General features: G+C 59.4%; 2 protein-coding genes across 4 annotated transcripts; both read right to left on the bottom strand.

The window, feature by feature from the left end:
* Positions 1 to 445: 445 nt before the first annotated feature.
* EHMT2 (euchromatic histone lysine methyltransferase 2) lies at positions 446 to 13520 on the bottom strand. Of its 3 annotated transcripts, XM_035030542.1 has the most exons (28): positions 13438 to 13520; positions 12725 to 12791; positions 12410 to 12628; positions 12056 to 12309; positions 11172 to 11256; positions 11032 to 11072; positions 10762 to 10917; positions 9128 to 9265; positions 8891 to 9005; positions 8619 to 8720; positions 8246 to 8394; positions 8008 to 8151; positions 7692 to 7927; positions 7431 to 7613; positions 7231 to 7313; positions 6749 to 6855; positions 6546 to 6668; positions 6359 to 6460; positions 5349 to 5453; positions 5086 to 5240; positions 4835 to 5002; positions 4255 to 4399; positions 3829 to 3906; positions 3536 to 3651; positions 3366 to 3452; positions 1603 to 1681; positions 1286 to 1461; positions 446 to 948 (listed from the first exon to the last, which is right to left on the bottom strand). In XM_035030542.1, the coding sequence occupies exons 1-28, from the start codon at positions 13477 to 13479 to the stop codon at positions 768 to 770; spliced, it is 3636 nt and encodes a 1211-aa protein (XP_034886433.1). In that variant the 5' UTR covers positions 13480 to 13520; the 3' UTR covers positions 446 to 767. The 3 variants fall into 3 exon arrangements, with proteins under 3 accessions (XP_034886433.1, XP_034886431.1, XP_034886432.1); XM_035030540.1 differs by lacking the exon at positions 13438 to 13520 and having other exon boundaries at positions 12725 to 13033; XM_035030541.1 differs by lacking the exons at positions 3829 to 3906; positions 13438 to 13520 and having other exon boundaries at positions 12725 to 13004.
* Positions 13521 to 15340: 1820 nt separating this feature from the next.
* Positions 15341 to 17998, bottom strand: ZBTB12 (zinc finger and BTB domain containing 12). Its single transcript, XM_035030544.1, has 2 exons — positions 17634 to 17998; positions 15341 to 17129 (listed from the first exon to the last, which is right to left on the bottom strand). The coding sequence occupies exon 2, from the start codon at positions 17107 to 17109 to the stop codon at positions 15730 to 15732; it is 1380 nt and encodes a 459-aa protein (XP_034886435.1). The 5' UTR covers positions 17110 to 17129; positions 17634 to 17998; the 3' UTR covers positions 15341 to 15729.
* Positions 17999 to 18242: the final 244 nt, after the last annotated feature.

The following is an 18242-nucleotide window of genomic DNA, read 5'->3' as shown; positions in this document are numbered from 1 at the left end:
GTCACAGCCCCACCTCCGCCTGTGGTCCCGACACACTCTGGTTCCTCCTTCTCAACTCCACCAGGGCAGTGCCCTGCTGGAGGCCTGGAAGGCCGAGCCTGGGACCGGCTCAGGGCTGCTTGCCTGCTTGCCACGGGCTCCATGGACCAGGGCAGGCTTTAAGGAAATCCTTCCTGTTTTTGCAAATTACTTCAGCTGTGGTTCACTCACACCTACATTCTCCTGCCGAAGATGAAGTGTTGAGATTTGCCTTTTAGCCCTTGACTGGACCCTGTCCACAGTGGTCTCCCCACAACCCTCCCCTCCCCTTGGGTGGCTGTCCACACCAGCCACACCTGTCCAGCCTGCTTCCCATCCTGCTCGGTCCCTTGGACCCACATTCCTTCTAGCTGTGTGTGTTTCCTCCCTGACCAAGCCCCCGGCCCCCCAACAATCATCAAGACAGTTTATTACCAAACCCAGTATTTATTGAGAACAAAGGATACCAGCTGGCATAGAGGCCCAATTTCAATTCATCGAACTTCAGCTGAGGATGGGGAACAGGGAGTGGCCAGCCCTGAAGTTAACCCTCCCAGGGAGGAACCAGCTCTGGGAGAGAGGGGCTGTCAGACCTCCAGGGCCTGGCTGGGGTCTCGGGCCAAGGAATGTGTGAAGGGGGAGGGGAGAGAAGATGGCAGCGCCCCAAGGTGTGGGCTGTGAGCAGCAAGTGGCCGACGGGGCTGCTGGCGGGCGGCCACCCGGGGGTGGGATTCGTGTGTGGTCTGCTCTCAGGGATTGACGGGGGGCAGGGAGCTGAAATCGGGCAGCAGCTCGGGGTGGGGGTCTAGGCGCGCCAGGCGGCTCTGTTCCAGGGCGATGGCCTCGGCGGAGTGCTTGCATTTCTCAGAGCCACACTGACATGTGAAGTATTTGCTTTTGATGTCCCAGAAGCGGTCACCGTAGTCAAACCTGTCGGAGGAGGACAGGAGGCTACGGGATCCAGAGCCAGCAGCCCAGGCCTGCCCCAAAGCACCCACCCTCAACGGTCTCCGACAGGCGCCCAGCCCTTCTCTGTGCACGGACCCGCCGCACTAGCCCTGCCTGCGCGCTCGTCAGACGTGCAGAATCCTGGGCTCCATCCCAAGTCTACTGAATCAAAATCTGCGAGGCCCAGGACTCCATTCATACTGTCTTGAGAGGCTTGGCTCTAATCCATGCCAGACCCCAGGCACTCTCCAGCCTCCGGCACCTGGTCCCGGGCTCGCTGCATCTCCCACGCCCCGGGCACACCCCAGAGACACCTCACCCCAGCTCCTCCCCAGTCCGGATGTCTCGGGAACTGAAGAAGGCAATGCGTGGAAAGCGCAGGTCTTGGTGCAGCATGAAGACCCGGACGGGGATGATGTTGGGGTCACACAGGTGGTTGATGAAGCGGCTGATGTTGCCATAGTAACGGGCATCGATGCAGTACACCTCTCCATCCTGCGGGCAGGGCAGCACTTCACATCCCCCACTACCCTGCTTGCCTGGCCAACCTCCCCACCCACGGACGGACCCCCAGTCCCTCCTCCCACGTTTCCATCTGCTGCCTGGCTGCAAGGCACAGAGGGGTCTCCTGCTCACCTTGTTGTCTAAGTCGAAGAGGTAGGAATCATCCTCTCTCACATCAGCCTCGGCATCAGAGATCAGCTCCCCGACATACCTGTAGGGCAGGAAGTGGCGGTTCTGAAGGTGAGCGGGGGTTATCGGGAGGCAGCTCCAGGCCCTGTCCCTCCTCACAACCCCGCGGAATCCTCCTTCACGATCTGTCAGCTGCCCCGCTCCACGTCCACGGATCCCACAGATCTGCATGGCTGGGGTGGGCAGCCAGGGCAGAGCGGGCCCGGACAGCGGACGTCAGGCATCACGGGCTGGGGGAGGTGGGCAGCTCCCCGCCGGAGTGAGGAGCAGGAGGAAGAACAGGGGATACCAACACGGGAGGGGACACACAGGGCCTCCTGCAGCCAGCTGGGGTCTCTGCTGGACAGCTGGAACAACAGGCAGGACTGGCATATGTGGGGGACGCTGGGGGCCGGTGGGCAGGGCCTGAGCTGAGCCGGAGGAACAATCAGTGAGCAGGGAGACGCCAAACCCCTGTGGCGAAGGGGACCCGTATCTGTGGGCAGCTGGTTTGGGTGGGGCAATCCGTGCAGGCTTAGTGTACTAGGAGCCCATGCTGGCGAGGCCAGGCTGCAGGACAGGCGGGACGGCAGGCCTGCAAGAATGCGTGGAGCCACAGGGGCCAAGAGGGATTCTGGGAAGGCGCTGGGGACAAGGACAGCCACCCTGAGAAAGCAGAGGAAGGAAAGGTGGTGAAGAGGAAGGAAGGGCGGGTCCAGGTGAGGACAGCGCTGAGGGAGCCAGAGCAAGGCGGGTAGCAGACACCGGAACGAGGACCAAGACCCAGGGCGGGGGCAGGCTGTCGAGAGGCGGCATCAGCCGAAGGGTGAGGGCAGAGGCCGATTCCGGCCGGGATGAGCAGTGAGCCCGTGGTGGGGAACTCAAGGTCCAGGAGGAAGGGGCCATTTGAACCAAGTCAAGAGATGACCCAATAATTATTCTTTTTTTTTTAGATTTAGGTTTTTAAGGTTTTTATTTATTTATTTGACAGAGAGACAGAGATAGCGAGAACAGGAACACAGCAGGGGGAGTGGGAGAGGGAGAAGCAGGCTTCCTGCAGAGCAGGAAGAGATGACCCAATAAAGAGGAAATGGGGGTGCCAAGGTGGCCCAGTTAAGCATCTGCCTTCGGCTCAAGTCATGATCCCAGAGTCCTGGGATTGAGTTCCACATCAAGCCCTGCATCGGGCTCCCTGCTCAGTGGGGAGCCTGCTTCTCCCTCTGCCCCCACCCCACTTGTTTTCTCTCTCTCAAATAAATAAATAAAATCTTAAAAAAAAAAGAAAAAAAAAAAAGGATGGTCCCTTAAATAGGGTAATGGGGCCAAAGGAAGCCTAGATGAAGTCTGCAAGCCATGGGGGAGGAGCCGGGCAGGGGACAGGGGGGTGACAGATGCTGGGAAAAGAAAGTGGAGGTGGATGGAAAGGTTGTCTTATCACCTCCATTTTGCAGAGCAGAGAAATGAGGCTCAGAGAGGTTAAGAACTTGGCCGAGGACGCTCAGCGGCAGAGTGCGGCTCAGACCCAGGTCTGTCTCCCAGCTTGGAAAGGCAGGGAAGGGGCGATGTGGTGGTGGTGGCAGGAGGCTCTGCGGTCTGGGCAGGCTGGGGGCAGGTGCAGTCTGGCCAGGGAGGTGCGGTGAGAAGGGGTGGGGCCCGTCAGGGAGGAGAGCAGAGGGAGATTGGAGAGTCAGTGGCGGGTGGGCACCCAGCACCCGACCCCTACTCACTCGCAGATGAAGGTCCCCTGGGGGATGGTCTGCAGGGCACGGACCCCCCAGCCCATCTTGGCTGTTCGGTAGAGCTGCAGTCGCACTCTGGGGGGCGGGAGAGAGGCTGCTGTTAGGTGGAAGGGCGCGGGGGTGAGGCGGGCTGAGGGCGGGCTGCAGGGGGGCCTCACTTGATGCCGCTCTGCACCACCCGGTTCTTGCAGTTTCTCCAGCAGGAGCATGCCTGGTTACACTCGAAGATCAGTGGGGGCTCGATCTTGTTAAATTCCTGGAGCAGCCGCCCATCCTGGGGTCGAGGGAGGGAAGGACGAGTGGTTTCCACGTGGTGCCTGCTGCGGCTCCCAACCCCACAGCCGGGGAGGATGGGCTGGGGGAGGCCACGCGAGCCGAGCTCAGAGACCAGGAACCCCAGCGGGCCGCTGGTTTGCATCCCGGCGGCGGCGAGCGGGGCGAGCGCACGCACCTTGTCGTACCAGCAGCGAATGCTGAGCTGGCCGCAGAGGCAGTTGGAACTGGAACAGTCATCCACGCAAGTGCAGTGCTGGGGCAGGGGGCAGGGGTTAGCTCGGCCCTCAGAAGCGGCCTTGTCCCCTCAGCAACCAGCGCTCCCTGACCCACAGCCACTGGCCTTCCTCTGAGATCATTATTTTAGGACAGTGGGTGCTGATGGTCCCAGTGTGAGGGGGAATCAAGATGTTGCTGACAGGGGTGTCCCGGGGCTACCGTGAGCCCATACACCTTCATGTGGCCTAAAAAAGGGACCCTTTCCCAGATGGAAGCCCACACTCGAGTTCCCTCTCGGCCCCGCTCCCCTATTGGCCCACGACTTGCCCACTGTCCCTGGTAGCCCTGGATGTCCCTCTGAGAGGGCGCAGGACCCCCCACTCACTTGCAAGTGGGTGATGTTACGGTCGATGTTCATGGTAGATGTCTCACAGTTCTCCGAGATGTACTTGTAATCCTCAGGGCAGGGCTCCCCGTCCACGCCGTTGACACAGGGAATAGGCACGTTCTCATAGCCCCGAGCCACATCCCTGACAGAAGGGAGATGGGGCTGGGGGCACTAAAGGAGGGGGTGCGGGGGTCCACTAGGTGCAAGGAGAGGCCTGAGAGGTTCCTGGGGCCGTGGGACGGAAGGGAGTGGTTCTGGGTGGGGGGGCAGGGGGAGGAAGGTTGCCAAATAAACTGCAGGACACCCCATGAAAACTGGATTTCAGATAACTAAGAAATTTTTTTACTATAGATATGTTCCCACTACTGCATGGGACCCTCTTAACACTAAAAAACGTGCGGCTCCTCTGAAATCCTCATTTAGCTCTATTCTCATTTACTGTATCTGGCATCCTGGTTGGGGGTTGGCTCTGGGGATTCAACGAGCCTGGGGAGGGTCCGAGGGATGTTCTGAGGGTTCAACAGGGCTTGGGGAGGGGGCAGAAGGCTGTTCCGGGTGCAGAGGGCCCTGGGCTCACCGGCAGATAATCTTCTCAGTGCGGACGGCCCGATTTCCCACTCCCAGCCGAAGCTTGCGGTTGAGCTGCAGCGCAAACCACACATCGGAGCGCTCGGGAGTCAGGTCCCATGCCGTGTCCCCTTCCTTGTTGCGTAGTTCCGGGTTCGCCCCGCGTGACAGGAACAACCTGGGAGGGGACAGGAAGCCTGTGGGGCCCGGGGCCGCGAGCCGGCGTTGGGGTGCCAGGCTGTGGGGCGGGCAGGGGCTCACAGCACGCAGTCGTGGTAGCTCTCCCGTGCCGCGATGTGCAGGGGCGTGTCCCCGTGGTAGTTGACAGCATGGAGGTCGCAGCGGGCATTGAGGAGGACCTCGGCGATGGCCGCACTGCCGGTGAAGGAAGCCCAGTGCAGGCAGATGTTTTCCTCCTATGCAGGTGGGAAGGGCGGGGGTGTGCCCAAGCCGTGAGCCCTTGAACCCAGCTCAGAGAGGGCCAGAGCAGCCCCCACCTCCCCCAACCCCTGCCAAACTCTCACGTTGTCTGTGAGCGTGACGTCGGCACCCCGGGTCAGCAGCATGCGGATCACCTCAATGTGCTTGTGCTCTGCGGCCCAGATGATGGGCGTCCACCCCCCACTGTCCTGTGGGTGGGGAGAGAGGGAGGAGGGTGAGGGGCCCGGGGTCCGCCCGGGTCCGCCCAGCAGCTGGCCCTGCTTACCAAAGCAGCGTGTGGTCTAGAGCATAGGCTCCAGAGCTAGACTCCAAGCATGAGTCTCAGCTCCACCACTCACATGGTGTGGGACCCTGGGTTAAGTCTCTTCACCTCTCTGGGTCTCAGTTTCCCAATCTGTGAAACGGGACTAATAGCGTCTACTACTCAAAGTTGTGGAATAATTTCTCTTTCTAAAAAACACACCTTTCCTAGGTCTTTCCACTCAAAAGTCCTAGAGTACGATGACCCAACAGCAAAACCGCTCCTAAACACCCAGACTGCAGTCTCTAAAAAATATTTCCCATTTAAAGGAACCAGTCTCTTAGAGAAATGGCAGATTGAGCCTGGTGCAGGAAACTTGCTAAAAAGGTAAAGATGCTCTCAGAAGTTGCTGGGTCGTATCAAAAGCCACAGGAGCCTAGTTGAAGGGCTCCTCCTGGACAAACAACGGAACAATTCAGATTGAAGAGGGACTGTAATAGGCCGAAACACACCCTACATACGACAAACTAAGAGGTAATAAAGAGCATCACTGCACGTTTCTACGAGACCAGTGCTCTAAGCCCTGAGCTATGGAGCCAACCACATACATCCCTGCACATTTCTAGAGATTAAGGCAGCAACTCATCGTTCTGGAAACTGATAGAAAGAAGCAAAAAAAAAGAAAAGTAAATAATACAAACGAGGAGGGAGAAAGAGATGGGGACAGACCGGAACAGGGCTGAGATTCAGGGAAAGGGTCAGAGGTCCGTGGAGGCCGAAAGGGGGCCCGGAGCCCGAAGCTGAGCCCAGGACCCAGAGGAAGGGGGCTGGGCAGGCAGCCAGGCCGCTGACCTGGGCGTTGACGTCCACCTGTCCCGTGCTGAGCAGCAGGCTGACCATCTCCAAGTTCCCAATTTTGGCTGCATGGTGGAGGCAGGTGGAGCCGTCCTCCTCCTGAGGGAAATGCGGGCAGATGAGTGCCCTGCCGGCACGTCAGACCCGGCCTGTGGCCCGCGCCCCGGCTGGCCTGCCGGCACACCTTGCTGTACACGCAGCCGCCACGCTGCACCATGTAGCGGGCTACCTCCAGGTGGTTGTTCACCACGGCCTCCATCAGCGGCGTCCGCTGCTGCTTGTCTACCGCGTTGATGTTGGCTCCCGCCTGCAAGGAGGGCGCACGTGGGCTGGCGCCGCAGAAGGGCTGGGCGCGGGAGGGGGTGCGAGGGCCGGGCCTGGGCTGACCTGCAGCAGCACGTGGCAGATCTCCACGGAGCCCTTCTGGGCAGCCGCGTGCAGGGGTGTGCGCTTGCTCTGCTGATCGCTCTGGAAGTTGGGGTCCAGGTTGTCCACTGCGGGGAGAGCCCGCCACACCGGAAGAGGGAGGAACAAGTGGTAAGTGAGCTGGGGGGGTGGGGCGGGGGGGAGGCAGGTGGGACCTCCTCCGGGAAGGCTATGTCAGGGCCCCCTCCTAGGCAATGTAGTTAACCTCTGCGAGCTTCCACTGGGAAGGCTGAAGTGAACAGCACCGTCCCCAGCACCTATGTGCTCGTTGTCACCACTGTCCCCATCATCACAGGTTATCTGTGTGTCTGTCTCCCCCTCCCCGCTAAGTGACTTAGAGAAGGACGATGACCTTCACTGCTCCCAGCCCTGAACCCAGCGTCTGGTGGGTGACTGCTGTTCCAGCAAGGTTCACGGAACAAATGAGTGAGCGGAATACTCACATAGCATCAGGATCACCTTCTGCAGCTCCCCCTGCTTCACTGATAGGTACAACTGCCGGGGGTGGAAACGGAGTTTCTTCCGCCTGCCACGGTGAGGGAGAGGGGTGGGCTCCTCAGAAGGAGCATCCCCCTCAGCACCTGCGGACCCACCTCCCAGCCCCAGCCCCAGCCGCCCTGCCCGAGAGCAACCCCTCATTCACCTCTCGGACTCCTGGATGACCAGGGCTTTCTCCAGGGCCTCACGGCCGGGCCCCGGGGGCAGCCCCACAGCTGACAGGCAGCCCCCGTTGGGAAGGGTCAAGGAGGGCCCCGAGCTGTCGATGGTGTCAGCCAGAGGGTCGCAGGGTGGGCGCCGGGGCTCCCCATGCCCTCGCATCCGGGCACTGAGGGAGAAGGTGCTGATGTCTACAAGCAGTGGCGCTGGGCAGGGAACGGACAGTTGGGAAGGGGGAGGCCAGTACCTGGGCTGGGAAGTGTCTGCTCTCCCGGGGGCATCCTGAGCCAGGGGTGGGGGGGCAGGGGCTGCAGTGCCAGCTGGTGGGGTCACCCCATCCCCCCGGGGGATGGTCACCTCCTGGGCCTCAGATGCATCCTCCCCACAGTGGGGACAGAAGACCATGCCGTTCAGCTGGGACACACAGGCCTTGTGGAAGCGGTGGGCCACACGGAAGTCGGGGTGGCACTCCAGGAAGGTGCCCTGGGGAACAAGGCGGTCAGGCTCCGGGAGAGCCCTCCCCTGTGGGGCACAGCGGCCTGTCCGCCCCACCGGTCGCTCACCGCTGTACAGAAGTAGCCACAGCCTGGGCAGCAGTGGTGCTTGACCATGCGGGCACGGTGGGTCTCACAGAGCACCATGAGCGCCACGCGGCTCGACGGCCTCATGGTCTCCCGCTTGAGGATGGCGGCATTGCAGCCTGACAGCTGTGGCGGTGTGAACGGGCAGGGAGCGGGTGAGGCTGCGGCCTGGAGCCGCGTCCCCACCGCCGGCACCTCTCCTACCGGTCCTCAGGCCCACCTCTCCATCCACACTCTCTGTGGCCATGCACTTGTGGCCAGCTCTCTCACTGATGCGGTCGATCTTGGGAGCCTCCATGCGGCAGCTGCAGAGCGGCAACTCCTCAAAGCCCCGCTCCGTCTCCAGGGAAGATGTGTCATTGGAGACCCCTTGGACGGAGGAAAAAGGGAGCTGAGGGAGGCCATCCCCATCACCCACAGGGACCCCTGGTGCGGCCTCTCACCCCCGCCATGCCTTCCCCTCTGTGCTCTAGAACTCCCAAAGCCTGGCCATGGACGGACACCTCGGCTCCAGCGGGGTCCCCCTCCTCCCCGTTCCCTCCAGCCCAGAGGGTGCCCCCTAGCGGCTCGCCGTCCCAGCAATTGGCAATTACCAGCGTGGTTGGGGGAGAGGGTCCCCTCGCTGGGCAGCTCCAGGGACCCCAGAGGGACCTCCATGTACTCACTGGGGCCTGAGGAGCCCACACCATTCACTCCTGACACAGAGACAGAGAGAGTGAGAGCGCGAGCTCACAGGTGCCCGGACGCGTGGGTACATGCGGGTGTACGTGCATGAGCACATGTGTGGGCATGTGTTAGTGTACGCTCTCTGGGGGCCGGGAGGGGGGCTGGAGGAGGGGACCCAAAAGCAGAGGAGCCTCCTCACCTCGTGGCTCCTTGGCCCGGGGAGGCTCGCGCTTCCGCCGTTTCCTGGACGGCTTCACCCATGGGCTGTCCTTCCGCCATTTCTTCTTGGCTTTGCGCCGGCCACTGGAGCCACTCTGGGATGGAGGAAGAACTAGAGAGCCTGGCCCCCAGCCCACGACCCCTCCTCCCCTCTGAGGACTCAGACCTCCGGCCCCACAGTCCCCCACTCCTTGGGATGCTAGCCTCCAGCCCTTACCCTGTCAGACTGATTGCCTGACTCCTCGTCCTCCTCTTCTTCTTCCTCTTCCTCCTCCTCTTCTTCTTCTTCCTCTTCCTCCTCCTCCTCTTCTTCTTCTTCCTCACTCAGTTGTTCAGCCAGAGCTTCAACCTCAGACTGGGAGAGAGGAAAGGCAGGCTTGAGGAAACAGCAACCTCCAGGCCACAGCCCTCTCTTGGGGGGAATTGGGAGACAGGCAGGGCAGGACATATCCAACCCCCAAGACTCAGACAATGAAGCAGGATAAAGAGCTACGACTACAATCCCAGGATGGCTCCCTGCAGGAGGTGAGCATGGACAGGAAAAGAGAGAAAGGGTGCTGAATGTTAGCTGTCAAAATCTCACTTACAACAATGTGTGCGAATCTTGGCAACAGAATAAGGAAAAGAAAGTTCCAGAAAACAAGCATATAGTTTAATACTATTTATGAAGTTCACACATAGACAAGACTATCCACGGCTGCTCAAAACACTAGTTGAAAAGCTCATGAGGAACTTTACAATGAGGATGAAGTTGACATTCCGGAAATCCACGGACCAATCTTAAATAGGACTAATAAAAAGATGAGATGCTCTATGCCTCCTGATGTCATGCAACAGGAAGCATGCATACTAGCTATCAATCTTCTCACCATTAAAAACAAAACAAAACAAAACAAACCCCAAATCACCCGAAGCTGATCGTTGCTTCTAGATCTAGTTTACAAGAAACATTGGGCAGGGAGGAACATGTCAGTCCCCACCCAATCAGCAAATACCTAAATTTGAGGAATTCTGTATTACAAGTGACCTGGTTCCTCCAACAAATAAATGACAAGAAAAACTTCTTTTTCAAAGCCACGGCACGGGCACCCATGCATCAAGAGAGACCTAAGGCAAATGTCAATCAAACCAGTGGATGGAGCGCTTTTGAATCTGGACAAACAAAACCCCATTTACGAAACCACAGAGGCATCGTGAACCCTGGTAGCCGGGTGATGGTTTTAAGGAGTCACCGGGACATTTCCGAGGTTGTGAACACAGTGAAGCCGTGATATTAAAACACAGGAAGAGGCCTCATGTTTAGAGATACATATGGAAACAGTTCCAGATAAAATGATGTGATGGCTACTTTACAACGGTCCTGGAGGTGGGCAGGCTGGGGGAGGAAGAGCTGAGTCAAGAGCCGCTGTGTACTGACAATTGCTGGAGCCGGCTGAGGCTTCGTGAGAGCTCACCCTTTGTTTTTTTACGTATTTGAAATTTCTCATGATATCATGTTAAATAAAAAGCATACGGGTAGAACAGCATTATACTGCATAAGCAAACACGTATGAGACAAAACCAAACCAAGAGCGAAACAATAAATAAGCAAACAACAAATAAACAACAAAATGGGATGCTAAACCCAAAGTCCAGGAGGGCGGTTACCACCTTGGGGAGGGGCAAGGGGATGGGCTGGGGCGGAGCACACATGGGGAGGAAATTGAGAGGATGGGGTGGTGAATTAGGGGGTGTCACAAGGTAAAAAGGAAAGAGAGCCGGGGGGTGGGGGTGGGCATGGGCAGGAAGGACTGGAGAGTGAGCCTTGGGCGAGGTGGGTGCTGGCAGGGAGGTAGGCTGGCTCCTCCTCACCTTGCTGTCAGAGTCCACACGCTCATCCACAGAATAGGAGTCGTAGTACAGGCTGAAGTCGTCCCCCACCACTGTCTCCCACTCCTCCAGGGACCCTGGATCCCCTTTCTCCACGGTCACTTCTCCCGAACCCCGCGTAGAACCCAACTCCTCTGACTAGGAGAAGATCAGAAAAATGGAAGCTGCTGGTAGTCCCCCCTCCCACTTCCCCTGGGGACCCCCCCCACCCCCAAGATGGAGAGGCCTTGTTTTCTGCCTCTCCAGGCTTACCAGGCCACCTCCTGCGTTCAGCTTCCTCCTTTTGGCCACCTCTGGAAGAAGAGAGAGAGAGAGAAAAAGGAGTAAGGCCTGTCCTTAAACCCTCAGGACAGGTCTTATCAAGTGGCGGGTGGGTGGGGGGTGGGACTGACCTGAGGTCATCTTCCCCATCGAGTGCACGTCATCACTCATGCGGAAATGCTGCACTTCAGGGGGCCGCTTCTCAGGGACTGGGGGCTAGGGGCCAAGAGGGAGCACACTTAGGGTCAGGGAACATCTGTAGTTCTGCCTGGATTAGCCTGGAGCCCTGGATGAGGGTGGGGTGGGTGAGCCACACCCTCAAAAATGCCATCTGAAGCCCCAATAAACCAGAATGTGGCAATGACGAGAACTCCTGTCTCCCAAGAGGATGTGTTAAGCACATCCCACACCTAACACTTACCTCTTCAAGCACTCAGAAGCAGACCCTCTTTACCCATTTTATAGATGAGAAAACAAAGGTTCATGCCTTGACCAAAGCTGCCTAAACCATATCCAGAACAAAATGATACCAGGAGCCCCAAAAACATTGTCATAAAGCTTCTGAAATTCTGGGGCTTTTGTCCTTTCCTTCACCTCCTTCCCTGTAGGGATTCACAGTAAAAACCCTTAGAAACCCTTTGAAAAAAGAAGTAGGAGCAGTTTCAAAGGGAGGAAAAAGCTCCCTTGGGGCCTACTTTGAGGTAGAGAATTTGAAGTTCCTTAGACAGTCATTATCATAAGAATAATTACTACGTCTACATCGTTAACTCTCGAACCTTTGTTTTTTCTATTTCCCTCTCCCCAAGAATGTAAACTCCAGGAAGACAGGAACTTGTCTGTTTGTTCAGATTAAGCCCAGCCCAGAATTTGACACACAGTAGCCCCTAGGTAAATACGTGGAGCCATGAATAGATGAGAAAAACTCTGAAGCTAAACTGTAAAAAAAAGTCCACAAGGGGTTCACAGTGGATTACTCTGGTCTCCCCACCCCCATGCCTCCCCCCCCAATCCTCACCTGCCCATTTCCTGGTTTGGACATGGTTTTTCTGGCTCGGTGGACCTTGGGCTGCCCCTCTGGGCTGGGTGTGGCCACAGGGGGTTCAGGCCCTGCTGTGGCTGCCCCCTGGGCCCCCGGCATACTCAGCAGCCGCATAGCCAAACTCTGGACTGATGGGGGTGATTTTCCAGCCCCTGTCATTGACATCTTGGCCCGGCTGGGACAGGCACCCCCCTTGCTGGGGGAAGAGGGGAATGACTTTGTGGCATGGCCTGGAAGACAGACAAGCAGGCAGGCAGACAGAGGCAAGATAAGATGGAAAGTGGTCAGAGGATACCCCACCTCACCCCTCCAGGCTCCCCAGCCTCTCACCCAGCAGGATGCGACCCCCATGGAGGTCCCCATCTCCCTCGAGATTCTCAGGTTCATCCCCAATGAGTGGTGTGGCTCCCACCGGGGTGTCAGCCCCCTCATCGCCCACGGTGACTGTGACAGAGGCTGGGGATGAGGGGCCAGCAGGCTCCAGGGAGTCAGGGCTGGCCTTGGGCAGGGTCTCTTCACTACGAGGGGTGTCCCCCAAAGAACCATGAACTGTAAGGGAAAATAAAAAGTTTAGGGCTAAGGTCTCAGGGAATCCTGTGTTGGGGGAGGTGAAGGTCCAACTGGGCCCGTTTCTACTGCACTCACCTCTCTCCGTGGCTCCTCTAGGCTCCTTCTCCAGCACCAGCGCCCCCATCTCAGCAGGGGCCTCCCCCTGGCAGGGGACACAAGGTATAGGAGGGCTGGTCAGCCCAGTAGGAAGTTGGGGAGCCCAGGACGCCTGGGCTCTGGGAAGAGAGAGTAGGCTCCGGGGCCTACCTCTTCCTCTATGGGGGCCCCCCCTTCCGCGGCCTCGGCTGCCCGGGGGGGCCGCACGACCCCTCCCCCGGGCCCGCATTAACCCCCTCCCTCTCGGCAGACCCCGCATCTCAGGGGCCGAGAAGAGAGGAGGGGGAGGGGGCGGGGCCTCTGCGCCCCGGCCCCGCCCCCTCCTCCCGGCTGCACGCGCCGCTCCCCCTTTGTCCCCCAGGCCGCGGGGACCCCGGGCACCAACCCCTCCAGCGCCCGCTGCCCCCCAGCCCGGTGGACGGCCCCTCGTGCCCCTCGCGCGTGCTCCTGGGGCCCCGGCGCCCGCCGCCCACTCGGGGGCAGCCGGCGGCTGCACGCGCGCCTCCGTGCCCACTCCCCCCACCTCCCACCCCCTGGTCCCCTCATCCGCCCCCGGTGCTGGCCCTCCGGATTGCTGCAGGTCCCGTCCGGGCCCCCCGGCCCCGTTGCACCCCCGGAGCATTGCACGGGCGCGCGCTTCCCCCGGGCGCGCGCGCGGGCATGCACCCGCCTCTCCCCCTCCCCTTCCGCACCTCGGCGGCCGTCGCCGCTGCAGCTCCCGCCGCCGCCGCCATCGCCGCTTGCGCGGGGGGCCGAGCCGGCGCGCGGCCGCCCCGGGTCACGTGGGCGGGGGAGGGAGGGCTAGGAGGAGCCTTAAAGGAGCCACTACGCGCTTTCTGGCCATTTTCCCCCCGAGAGCCGCTTCGGAAATGGCAGTGGCTGTCCTAAGCCGGGGGCTGCAGGGGAGAATTCCTGCCAATCCTGGCGTCAGCTCAGCGGGGAGCCGAAGGTGAGGCACGCCTGGGTCCAGGTGTGGCTTCTCCATCCCCCGCCTGTTTTTAGGTAACGAAAGAAGTGTCTGACCCTCACGGCTCTTGGCAGCGGCTGTCTTTCCAATCTGGCCCGCCTAGGCTTCTCCCGCCTCTGGGTGCTTTCTGGTTTCTGGGTCGCCAGATAGAAGACTCGGGCTCCGTTTTGGCCTCGCTTCTCTAACGAGCAGGAAGGGGACAGTGGGAACGCGCGGAGGACACCTTTGCTCGACTGCTTTTACCTTGCTGCTTCATGTCTCCTGGAGCAGCGTCCCCTTTTGAAAACCTGGGGCTAAATGTCTCTTCTGTTTATGCCAGACCTGTTACGCCACCATGTGCACTAGGGATCCAAGTAAGCCCCCAGAGGCCCAAGAGTTATTACTGCCTGGTGACACTACTAAGTAACCTTTTTTTTTTTTTTTTTTGCCAAACACCTCCCAAGCATAGTCAGGCACTACGCGGGTCATAAGCCCAGCTAACAGTGGAATTATGAATATTACACCAAAATATACAACCTTGATAGCATTATTTAGGGTACCATCCCTTTACGGATTACATTCTGGTCAAAGTTCAGAAAAAACCCTGTTACGATTTCACACGCAGTATTTGATAGAAGCCCGTGGTTGGGCTATGGGGCACCTGAGGCCAATTCAAGGCCTTCTGGGAACTGTAGTTCTCTTTGGTTAAGAACTATTCCAGAGCTTTGTGGGACTTGTAGTCTTCTCCATAACCCTGATCCAAGCATAGTGGGTTTTTTTTAGCTTTTCAGAGGACATGTACCCTTTCGTCAGAACATAAATGCCCAAACATAGGTTCCTGCTTACAATTTTGGTGGGCATAATGATCACCTTTATAGCTCATCCCTAGGGCTGATACTAAACTCTTGTAATAGAAGGGGAAGTTGTGTGTTATCACCATGGCCAATCATAGAACATAAGCGTGAGATACCTGTTAGAGGTGCTGAGGTTGCAGAACTGGGAGGGTCTCCAGCCAGAGAAGCCCACTTGTCACAATCCCCTGCTCTTGTCAAGTCTTCTTCAGGCATGGGACCTGCATGAGCTTTGCGGAGTATTGAGCAAATGCAATAAGGAGGGAGACGCTGTCTAGGGTGGGATAGTCATATACACGCAGTTGCCAGACAGAGTATAAAGAAAAAAAGTGTTTGGCTTTTTTTTTTTTATTTATTTTGTGGAAAACAAAAGCAGAAAAACTAAAACCCCAAACTCCAGAAAAAATCCTAAAAAATACGTTTTTTTCTTAAAAAATACTGTATGTCTCTACTCCTCTCCCTCCCCTCCCAACAGCCCTCCTTGTATCCTTTCATCTAAGTGCCCTACCCCCACCCCCACCACTATTCATCCTTCTTGCTATTGTCCCCCACTTTTCCATATCTACCCAGGATGCTCACCCCCAAGTTCTCTTACCTGGCACCTGACATGGTTCTCCCTAGAGTTTCGGTGAGCCTTTTCCCACAGTCCCATTCCCCCAGCATGCAAGAACTGTCTCCCCACTTCCTTTTCTGGGATTCAATAATCCTTTCCCCCTACCACTCCCTCTCCCAAGGATCTATTCTATGCAGGAGCATGTAAGCTGCCTCCTGCCAAATTCCCTCCCAATTCCCACCCACCCACCCCCCATCTCAAGAAATATCAGAACCTCTCCCTGGGCAGCCTTAACCAGGAATAAAGCATTTTCCTCTTTTTTTCTTCTCAATCTATAAGACCCTTTCCCTCCCTCCACATATCCATGCACCTCTAAGAGAAGAAAATTTTTCTCTGGGAGGCCATATCCCCTTGGCCTTCTCAAAGAACCCTCTCCCTCTCTTTTTTTCTTCTGAAAAGACAGGGGTCTTCTCTCCAGGGAATCTTCAGCCCCTCCCTCAGGATGTGTCTGCTCAGGTTCCCCCACCGTACCTGCCTGATCCCGACCCTCCCACCCCCCCATTCTCCTGGGCCAGGGAGCTCCCTTCCCACTCAGCCCAGGGACCCCTGCCTCCTGGCCTCCGAGCCTGCCCCGCTAGCGGATGAGGACGTTGATCTCGGCCACGCTGGCCTCCAGCACGTTCTCTGCCGTTGTCTTGCCATGCTGCTCCTTGAGGTGCCGCCTAATGGCGGGCTTGTGAGCGAAGCGCACGTCGCAGTAGGAGCAGCGATAGGGCCTCGCTCCGGAGTGGAGGTTGAGGTGGTCGTGCAGCGTGGACTTCTGCGTGAAACACTTGCCGCAGATGCCACAGGAGTGCGACTTGACGCCGCGGTGCACGTTCATGTGGCGGTTGAGGTTGCTGCTGTGGTTGAACTGCTTGCCGCAGCGTGGGCACATGAAGATGAAGTGCTGCGCCCGCATGTGGAAGACCAGCTTCTCCACGCCCTGGAACACTTCCGGGCACTTGGTGCACTTGATGTTCTTTAGGGGGTTTCCACTGGAAAAGCCCCCAGGCAGGGGTCCCCTGCTGCCCCCTGCCCCCAGGCTGCCCCCCGCCCCCCGGGCAGCCATGGCCACCGCTGCTGCCTCCACCAGGCCCGAGGTGGCCCCCACGCTGGCCCGGCCTCCAGGGATCAACAGCAAACCCTCCCCTTCTGCGTCCTCGGACAGGCTATAGCAGGCTTTCACTACACCCTGCGGTGGGGCCACAGTGCTGGGGGGCACGCTGCTCTGAGCCAGCTCTCCCAGGTGGCCGCCCACGGAGCCTCCGATGCTCAGACCCCCTCCCAAACCTCCGGGAGGTTTGAGCCGGTGTGCCACCTCCAGGGCCGACTCCACCTTGACGATGCAGATGTCAGACACGTCCTCGTCCTCGTCCTCATCTTCTTCCTCGGCCTTCAGCTCCAGGTCCTCATCCAGGGGGAACTCCAGTTTCACAGGCCGTAGGAGTGGAGGGGGTAGAGGAGGTGGGGGTGGGGGCTTGGGGGCTGGTTTTGGGGTCCTGGCAGGAGGGAGGAGGGATTTGGTGGCACTGACACTGCTCACAAGGCTGGCATCGCTGATCCCGTCCTCTTTGAGGCCTATTTTGGGCTCAATGAACTGGCTGAGGGCGTTCCTGCATTTCTCCACCACGTGCTCCATCTGCAGGTAGGAGGCAGCCGTCAGGTAGTTGACGATGTCCCTGACAGCGAATTCCAGAGCGCCCGTGTAGCAGGAGAGGAGCAGGTCGGCCACGATGCGCGCACTGTGCATCAGGGAGACCTGCAGCTCAGAACTGGGGTTCAGCAGGAACTGGTCCCTCAGGAAAGGCGAGCAGGCGGCCAGGATGACCTTGTGGCCACGGAACTTGAGGCTGTCGGCCACAATGGTCACGTCACAAAACCGCTCCTCTGCGCGGAGCTGGTTCATGTTCCGCAGGGTAGCGGCCTCGTGGCCGGGCAGCTGGAAGCGCAGGACTTCCACCCCAGAGGCCATTGTGGCGGGGGTGGGCAACCCTGGTTGGGAAGGAAACCGGTCAGAGACAAAGGTCTCTGGCTCTCCTAAGCCAAGGCTCCAGGCCCCTCGCCCCCATTTTTGCCCAGCCTCCCAGCTTCAGATCTCCCAGTCTTCAGGCCTCTTCCTCAGTTTCCCCAGTCCCTGGGGAAGCGCTGTCCCTCCGAGAGGACGGAGGCGTGGTTCCCGGGGGCGGGGCAGCGGCGTCCACACCCCCAGCCCGACCGCCCGCGAGGACCGGGCGAGCCCGCGCGCCCACGGGGAAGGTAGGAGAAACCGGGAGCAGAGGCCTGGGGCTCTGGGCTCCCGGGTGGCCCGGGTTGCAGCCTCTTCTCACCCCGCCCCCTTTCCCCGCTGCTTCATTCCTCCGCCCCCCCTTGCACGTTTGCACGCGCTTTTCACGTCCTCCCCCGGCCGCCTGCACGCTTCGTGCACGCCCCCCCCACGTTCAGAGCTCCGTGGCACGCCCCCCCAACCCCACGACCCTGAGTGCACGCGCCTCTCACCTGGCCCGGTTCCGCGCGCTGTTTTTTCCCCCCCTATTTCCCCCACCCCCCCCCGGGGTCGGCAGCGCCCCCAAACACGGGCAGGGCCTGGGCAGCGCGCAGGCGCGGGGGTGCACGAGGCGCGCGCGCGGGGCCAGCTCCGCGTGGGCGTAAGGAGGGAGGGGCGGGGGCGGCTCGTGCAGTGTGTTCCAGGCCCCGCGCGCCTCAGCGTCGGCGAGAACTCGGGTTGGAGGAAGAGGGGAGGGAATTAAAGGAGCAGGATTCCCCCTTTCCCGACCCCCCTTTCTTCAGCAGCCCCCCCACACGGTTAAAGGGCCGGATGGCCTGGCCTCCCCTTTGGCCGGTATTATTTGTCCGCCAGAGCGGAAATACGTTCCACACCCCCCTTTCTCGCTCCCCCTCCTCTGTGCCTCCGGGCCCCGCGGCCCGTCTGCGCGTGCGTGCCAAGTGCCGCGCGGAGGCCCGCTTGCTCGGGCCCGCCCCCCGTTCCCGGCGGCCCGCGGCGCCCTCCGCTCCGCGCCTCCCGGCGCGCGCCCCCGCCTGCGCTCTCCGGCTGCGGTGCTCCCCGCCTGGCCCGCTCCCGCCGACGGTGCTGCCACCTGCTCACAG

This window comes from Mirounga leonina, unplaced genomic scaffold, assembly GCF_011800145.1.
Source record: "Mirounga leonina isolate KUSES-001 unplaced genomic scaffold, KU_Mleo_1.0 Mir_366, whole genome shotgun sequence".
NCBI classification, from domain to species: Eukaryota; Metazoa; Chordata; class Mammalia; order Carnivora; family Phocidae; genus Mirounga; species Mirounga leonina.
Note: the sequence above shows the minus strand (reverse complement) of the source record. Positions and strands in the feature narration are given on the sequence as shown.